General features: G+C 38.0%; 2 protein-coding genes across 2 annotated transcripts in view; both read left to right on the top strand.

The window, feature by feature from the left end:
• The window catches only part of LOC103155706 (very long-chain acyl-CoA synthetase-like), a 24,301-nt gene that overhangs the window by 8,096 nt on the left and 7,241 nt on the right, over positions 1-8,964 (top strand). The gene's annotated exons all lie outside the window — the stretch shown is intronic.
• Positions 3,373-8,964, top strand: part of LOC103155702 (very long-chain acyl-CoA synthetase) — a 12,831-nt gene continuing 7,239 nt past the window's right edge. The window contains 3 exon segments of the mRNA XM_074560033.1: positions 3,373-4,067; positions 5,692-5,901; positions 7,024-7,203. Coding sequence (XP_074416134.1) covers positions 3,590-4,067; positions 5,692-5,901; positions 7,024-7,203 — 868 coding nt within the window. The 5' untranslated portion in view covers positions 3,373-3,589.

Raw genomic sequence — 8,964 nt, 5'->3', positions numbered from 1 at the left:
GGATTCATCTGTATGAAAAGTTGCTGATTAAATATTCCCGCTTGGTTTTTTAATCAGCAACTTTTCATACAGATGAATCCAGAAGTTTACATACACCTTTTATTCTCACTGAAGTTAAATGAGACCAAAATGATCAGAATTAACAAAATTCATTCATTCATCCTTCTTTCCATTTATTCAGCCTTATTTCCTTCTTTCCCTAATACGTCGTATTCTAGTCCAAATATCTTAGGACAGTTGAAATGCGAAGAAACAAAAATGACCGAGGTTCAGACTAATCATAAAACATTCTCCATTTCTTTGTGATTTTACATCAAAATGAACAAACCAGATGTTTTTTTTTGTTTTTTTGTTTTTAATTTATTCATTTCATTCAATACAAAGAAAAAAGGAAAAAAAAAACATCCTAACAGTTTTTAATATACAAAATTAAAAAAAAATATATATATATACCTCCATACATACATACATACCTACATATCCATGTGTATACATTTCACAAATATACACACTTACAAACATACTACATATGTATTTGAAAAAAATGAAATGAAAGGTAGCAGAAAGAAGAAAATAATCTTATAGTATCTGCCCCTTTTTCTCAACTCTGAATCAAAACAAAAAAAAAATTGGATTTGTCTTATGCGACAAAAAAAGAAAACAAAGGAAGAACAAAAGAAACAAGGTCAGTCATCAATCTCAACTGAACGATACTATACTCTGACTTTATACTATTTCATACTTCTTCAAAAAACCAATCTTTAACATTCTTTTAAACATGTGTAGTGATTTAACATTTTTAACATTGTTTTGTAGGTCGTTCCACAGTTTGACTCCTTGAAGTACATCGTTCTTTCCAACAAGTTCTGAATTTGGGTTTCTTAAAAATCTGTGTCCCCTTAAGGTTATAACTACTCTCTCTCTTTTCAAAATTTTTTTGGATGTTTAAGGGTAATGTTTTTAGGTGTGCCTTATACATAACCAACAAGATATTATAATCAACTAAATCATAGAATTTCAATAACCTCAAATTACAAAATAATGTATTTGTTGGATATTTGCCATGTTTTCGAGCAATAATTCTTATTGCCCTTTTTTGCAAAACAAAAACTGATTTTGTGCTAGTATAACATGCCTTTCCCCATACCTCAACACAATAAACCAAGTGTGGAACAATTAGTGCATTATACAACATAAACAGTGCATGATCATTCAGAAAGTCCCGTACTTTATAAAGCACTGCAATTGATTTAGCTAATTTTGTTCTTAAATAATTCAAATGGGATTTCCATGATAATCTCTCGTCAATTATCACGCCCAAAAATTTCAGCTCACTAACTCTACAAATCTCTACACCATAAACTTTAAATGGAGTGTATACAGTTCTTTGTCTCCTTGTAAATGTTCTGGTGAAGGTTTTTATATATCTTCAGCCACAATTGCAATAAATAAGTTTGGAGAATTTGACATGAGGCTTTCAAAACGAAACTCTTCTGGTTCTGTTTTCTGGTGGATTGCATAAAGCCAGCAGAATAATAAAGAAGGTCTATACATTAGTGAGGTTGTATCTCACTGATGAGATGGTGCATAACACCAACATATATGCTCTGCAGAAAGGGAAAGAAAATCTGGCAGTGACAAGCGAAGAAATGCACATTTTTCTAGGGATCAACATGGTCATGGGGTACATTTGGTATCCTTGGACACGGATGTACTGGTCCAGTGAGGATGGCCTTCGCCTTGGAATAATTGCAGATGTTATGTCTGTAAACAACAGATATGAGCAAATTCTGAGTTATCTGCACTTTGTGGATACCAGCCAGCAAACACAGACAGGCTCTTGGCACCGGTGCCAAGAAAAACTTCAGACAACATTCCCGGCGGCAGCAAACCCTGAACAATTCCAATCAATTGATAAGCAAATCAACTGAAAGGCCAACTGTCAATAAAGCAATACATACCAAAAAATCCCAAACCCTGGGGAGTGAAAGTATGGATCAAGGCAGGGTCCTCAGGTTATATGTACAAATTTGAAGTGTACCAGGGCTCAGCAGTTGGGTGTCAGAGCAGTGGTGTTGATATAAAGCACAAAAACCACAAGGTGTTTTTTTGACAACTTCTTCTGCAGCATTCCACTCCTTGAGACCTTGAAAGACCTTGGCATCTACGGCACAGGTACATGCATATCAGCATTTGCACAGAGAACTATGCTTCTCCACCTAATGACGTCACCAGTAAAGTAGATTTATTACAAAATACTTTGTTTCTCTTATTTGAGTCATTTGGACACTTTTTACTTTTATTTGGATAAAATATTTCGAAGTAGTTCCAGTCTTACTTAACTAAGCTTTTCAGTATTTTTAAACATTTATTTTTTTTCTTCCATTTCATATACATGCTCTGTTTTGTTGTTGTTCTGTCATATAAAGTCGTAATAAATGAAAATAGAAACCATCGCGACGTGCATTCAGAACCAGCCATTCAGAAAATGTTTGGTTGTTTTTTTTTGTTTGTTTGTTTGTTTTTTTTTCTTTCTTCCGGCTTTGCTGGATGCATTTTGAAAAAACAGGATTAATAAAAAAAATGTAAAAAAATCTAAACAGGCTGTGATTGTGTTTTCAGCAGGACTGGTTCTGGTTCGGAGAACAGAAGAAGCTTTCGAAACGTTTTGACCCTCCCTGTAAATCAGCTGCTGTGCGGACCGAGCTCACGCCCACCACGCTGCGCGTTTCTAATGAGGGTTGCCATGTGCGCAGTCCAGAGGTTTTTGCGACTTTTTGGTAGATTATTGGGGAGTTTTTACCCCTGCATGTCGTCTTAGTGGCGCAACTTTGAGTTTCCCAGCTTCACACTTATACTTGTTGCAGCGATCAGTGCACTCTAAAAAGTAGCACTGCATGTTTAATTGAATTAATTTAACATTTTTATATTTTGGGGCGCAGCAGCTTCATCATATGAAATGAAAGAACCACTACCTAACTTTTTACAATTAGTTAAAATATTAACTATATATTCACTAAATAACTTATTTATTTTCTTACATACATAGTAGATGTGTAGGAGTAAAAAATTATATTAAAATAAAGAAGGGGAGGCTCTGTTTTCTTTCAAGATTTTTAGTTCACTGAAAGCAAGCAGGTTCAAAAAGTCAAAAATTAAAAAATTCAAGATCTTTCTAGAACATTTCTGAGGTTAAACTTTTTTTTTTTTTCAAGCAAATTTGAAACTCAGGAATTTCCCGGATTTTTGGCAGAGATTTGTTTTTCTCTTTTTGTGTCTACAGTTGCCCTCATATTCTAGTGTAATAAGAAGAACCAGAAATGGCCCGGATTCAGACTAATCTTAAAGAAGTTCTCCTACTTGTGGATAATGTCTGCCCGCCTCTGGTAGTTCAGTTTTGCAACAAGTAGAGAGGAAATCCAGCCGATCTGGCAACTGGATCCTCCCCCGGCCTGAAGGAGGGATCAGCGGGACAGAACCCAGCTGAGCGCCGCCCTCAATCAAACACATGAACTTCGTCGGATTTCAGTTTTCCACAGTTTGAACATTTCCCAGCCGCTCTGCCAGCCCGTCCTGCGGCTCCTCCATCATGTCCGTGTGGCTCACCGCTGCGGCCGGCCTGGCCATCCTGGCCTTCGCATACATCCGGACTTTCTGCCCGTACTTCAGCGATGACTGCGCCTACATGCTGCGGAGCCTCAAGCTGGGCATCAGGCTCACCAAGTACGCAAAGTCCAAACCTTTCTACAGCATCCTGGAATGCTTCTTGGACGCGGTGAAGAGGCAACCCAACAAGATCTTCATCCACTTCGAGGGGCGCGCATTCAGCTACGGAGAGATGGACCTGCAGAGCAACAAGGTGGCCCGGGCTCTGCAGGCTGAAGCCCGGCTGAAGGAGGGCGACGCCGTGGCCCTGTTTCTGCCTAACGAGCCCAGCTTCGTGTGGACCTGGCTCGGTTTGGCCAAGCTGGGCTGCCCGGCGGCTCTGCTGAACTTCAACATCAGGTCCAAGTCTCTGCTGCACTGCTTCTCCTGCTGCGGGGCCAAAGTTCTCATTACCGCTCCAGGTTAGACGATAAAACCCTAAAACAGAGCGGCTCCCATAAATTACTATCTCAATTACTCAACGACCAAAGTCCTAAAATTTGACACTGGTAGTTCAAGTTTTCAAGTTGCGCAACAAGTGACTCTAGTTGATTCATTTTAACGCATTATTTACTTCAGGGGCGTTGTTTTAGCAAGGGACACATTGTGGCTTTTAAAGACAAACAAGCGTTTATTTAGCATCTTATGCTAAATATTTGATTTGTTTTAAACCCAAATCAAATATGAGCGTGATTTGGGTTTAAAACATTAAAGCTGGAAGCCAAACAAACAAATCATTCCCTCACTTTGAATATTATCATATCACATCTAGAATGCATTTTTATGTTTTATGTTATCAATCATTTAGTTTAAATAAGATCTTCTGTCCCCCAAAGAGCTTCCACTGCACCTATCATTGCTGACACATTAGGCGTAACTTCCTGAAGGACTGGTGTGGACATGTCCCCACCAATAATTCCTGCCCCTTTTTGTTCTTTATGTTCCTTCATCTATGTAACTCGGCAGCAGCTGCGTTGTATTCAAAGCATTAACAGCCAGGTAATGCTTTTTAAAATTCCTTTGTAAAACGTAAATGTTAAATCCGCTCAGCGATCTTGTGGACATCACGTGACTTACTGTGCGCCACATGCGCTGTTGCTTTAGTCAGGAATATCGGTGGTCGGGGAAATGACACAATCAAGCAAATAATCTACGAAGGGGACGCAAAGTTTTGATATCAATTGTCAATACTACGACAGCAAGATAACAAGGTACAAATGGATCACATTTCACAGGTCAGTAGAAAGTTTTAATTAAAAAATATACACAAAGAAAGTGGAGAGGTTAGTTATGCTAGCTTAACTTTTATCACCTTACCATGAACTCTTGCTGCGCAGTTCGGAGTATTTCGGCGCAGTTCGGAGTATTTCGGTTCAATTAACACAAAAATAAGGCGACCCACATACATTTTCTGACAGATAATCAGGAGTGCAGGTGTTTAAATCAACCACCGCTCGTGTTCAGGCGATCACGTCCTAATGATCGCAAAATGAAAACATAAATCTTCAACGGACAGATGGTTTACACAGATGTTACATCTTCTGTTTGTGAAATGTTTAATAACATTTTGATTGTTACATAATCTCATGTTGTTTATGTTTTTGGCACTTGATAAATTCAGACAACAAAATACAACTATGATTCTTCACAAAAAAATATTACTGAATCAATGCTTGCCTACAGTTGAAAACTGTAGGCAAGCATTGAGCAAATATACAGACTTATTCCATTAATTAGAATATGACTGAAAAGTTCCTTTGTCAGTATTTCCATCACCAAGTGACAGACATGGTATAGATTAATTAGATCCATTTTAAGATATTTATATTTCGTAGTATGTTTAATACCTGCTAAAAGGTTATTTTCGAAAGGTACTACTATTAATCTGACATGCCTGATCAGGACGTATATTTTAGTTTATTGAATAAGACTGTCTGCATTCACATGTGAGTTTTGACATTATTCTTAGCACTAAAAAAGAAAAATTCTGACCCAGCTCTGCCCTCTGGCTCGGTGGGTCAGTCTGAATCCGGTCTGTGTCTGCAGAGCTGCTGGATGCGGTGGAGGAAATTCTGCCGGCGCTCAGGGATCAGGGCATCCAGGTGTTCCTCCTGTCGGATCGCTGCAGCGTTGAAGGCATCACCGCTTTGTCTGACAAGATCGCCGAAGCCTCCGACCGGCCGCTGCCTCCGGAGCTGCGGGCCAACATCCACATCCGCAGCACTGCGCTCTACATCTACACGTCCGGCACCACCGGTACGCCCGCCGCCATATTACATTCTCTGTTTGTAAACACAGGGGATGCGCGCGCAACTTGACAACAGAAAGAATTCGGTTGGCTGTTAAACGCTCGCTGGTTGCTATGGTTACCCGCGAATTTATACAATTTAAACCGAGCAGTTGAAGGTGGGCCAGCGCAGATAGAAATATAATCCAAAAGACAGTACATTTCCGCCATAAAAATGTGAAACTTTGAGATTAATCTCAGATATTTTCTAGAAGAAACAGGGACACATTGAATTTGAAAAGTTGAAAATTTGCTACAAAAAAAACCTCTAAAAATTTGAGATTAATCTCCAAAATGTTCTATAAAACTCAGAAATTTCTAAGTTTCGAAAGTCAAAATTTGTGAACATTTTTGACTTTTAGAAATTTCCATGTTTTTTCCAGAAAATGTTTGCAATTAATCTCAAATTTAAAAAAAAAATTTCCAAGTAAATTTTCAACTTTTCAAACTCAGAAATTTCTTCTTTTTTTTCCGATAATATTTCTGGGATTAATCTAAAATTTTTCCGAGTTTCTTCAAGCAAATTTTGGATTTTTAGAGCTCAGAAATTTCCTTTTTTTTTTTTCTAGAAAATTTTTGAGATTGATCACAAATTTCTGAGTAAATAAAAAAACATTAGAACTCAGATATTTTCCTGTTTTTTTCTAGAGAATTCTTTAGATTAATCTAAAAATTTCAAATTTTCTTCAAGCAAATTTTGGACTTTTGGCGGAAACTTACTCTTCCTTGTCAACGCCATCATACCAGTCCGTGAGGAACTGCTGGGCCTCTTTTTCTCCCCTGACTACATCACTTCCTGTTCAGATGGAAACCTTTCGCTCTTTAGCTGCTAAATTCTCCGTTATGTTCACCAGCCGGCCGCTCGCTTCACCTGCTTGTTTCAATGAGCAGGTATTGCGTCGGTGCGTGAATGAAAGCAGCTGCATACCTGGAAACGTGAAAGCAGTGAGCATGGAATAAAACACTGACTTTACAGATAATTAAACCTGAGCAGAGAAATTGAACCCCGGCGTTATTCTGCATCTGTAAGCATCAAGCTGTAGCTTCATGGTCTGAGGGGATATTTTGATGTTTTCCTCTGGCTGGTAAAGGTTTGCCTAAAGCAGCTGTTATCACCCATGAGAGGGTGTGGGCCGCGTCCTTCGTCCAGGCATCGGGTGGAACCACAGCAGACGACATTTTCTACATCAACCTGCCTCTGTACCACAGCGCCGGCTTCCTCATCGGGNTCTAAATGAAACTCCCAGAGGCAGATGGTGAAGTGGATCCGGGCCGACTGGAATTACGAGATTTCATTTCCAGAAATATTTTGCAGTGAAGTTTGAGACAACCTGTATAAATTAAGGGGTTGTTTAATGCTTTCAGTAAAGATGAGATTTAAAGTCCCAAAGATATTTGCTTCATAACTGCTGGCCTCACCTGGTACTCTATGAAAATTACCTCCAGTTTAATTCTAGAAAAAAATCCCATCAGCAGCCAGAAAGAGAGAAACTGTTCAAGTAAAGTCATGCAACATTAACTTACAGATGTTAGCAGTTAGCACGTTCTTAATCATTGTTAGCTGTTCCAAATGTTAACCACATCTTAGCGTAATTGTCTGTTAGCAAGCTGTCAACACATGTTAGCTTACAGATGTTAGCTTCTGCTATGAACCAATTCAATTTAAAAAAAATACTTTATGCAAAAAGGAAATGAACTCTTGTTACTCATAAAAGTATCTTCAAAGAGTCATTGCAGATTGTGATGCTGTGGGGAGGAAGGATCTCCAGTAGCAGTCAGACTTGCAACAAATCTGACTGAAGATGGTTGTATAATAATCTGATCACTGTCATGACAGGCTAACGGCAAATATAATTTTCCACAGCTAAATGTCCTGATGAAAGCATCAGTTGTTAGTAAGCACTGCTAATCCACCTCATGAAAATATCTATTTATGGTCAGGAAGCAGAACAGATCACATGTTGGAAGAGATCAATCCATGAAGCCTCCTTTTCAGCTCCACTGAGATTTGGGGTCATAGTTCAGGTTTTATTTGAGGTTTTGAGCTAATCAGCTGCTTGTTGCCATGGTTACAAATCAAAGCAACTCTCTGAAAGTAAAAAGTAGGAGCAAAAATCCAAACCAAAAAACTACAAAAACCCCTGACAAAATTATGAAAAATGTCTTCAAATAAAACAAAAACAAATCATAACATAGAACTACTCCAACATGCTGCCGCAATTCTCTAATATGGCCTTTATTCAGATTTGTACCACTAAAAGGTTTTCTGGTAAAAAAAAAAATGTAGTTTTAAAATGTAGTTTTTCAATCAACAACTGCATTAAAATTTACATTTAGAGGATGTGATTAATTGCGCCTGCATTGGAGATAAGAAAGTGTCTCAAAATATTAAAGAGAACAGGTTTGTTAACCACATCATTTCTGTTACAAAGATGAAACGCTCCCTCGCAAGCCAAAACAAATCTTACCAGCTTTGTTTACACACCGTTGGATTCTGAGTATTTTTATCTGTTCTCCTGTGAGCTGTCATGGCCGACTCAGTTTCATGTTCTTCATCGGAAATTCACCCATTTCAGCTGAACTTCCAGAACCTCAGAGTTGGGAATAACTACTTACATCTACTCAGCTACTTGAGTAACCTTTTGGAAAATACATGCATTTCTCAGTTCCAAAAGTAAAACATTTGCTTGCAAAAAAAAAAATATCAATTTTTTTTAGTTTAGTCTCAGAAATATACTGTGAAACTCATGGACATTTCCATACTCCAAAAGTCAAAGATTTGTTTGAGAAAACTCAGAAATTTAGACATTAATCCCATTTTTGTGTGTGAAGAAACAAGGAAATTTCTGCGTTTCAAAGGTTGAAAATTTCCTTGAGATAATTTTCAACTTTTAATCTCAACTGTGAAGATTAATCCCAAAAATCTACCCAGTGTAAGTAAATTCACTGAATGAAGAACAAGTTTGTTTTAACCAAAAAAAATCACCAGACACACACACACACCTGCTGTTTTATTTATACGCTTTATATTG

This window comes from Poecilia formosa, unplaced genomic scaffold, assembly GCF_000485575.1.
Source record: "Poecilia formosa unplaced genomic scaffold, Poecilia_formosa-5.1.2 Scaffold442, whole genome shotgun sequence".
NCBI classification, from domain to species: domain Eukaryota; kingdom Metazoa; phylum Chordata; class Actinopteri; order Cyprinodontiformes; family Poeciliidae; genus Poecilia; species Poecilia formosa.
Note: the sequence above shows the minus strand (reverse complement) of the source record. Positions and strands in the feature narration are given on the sequence as shown.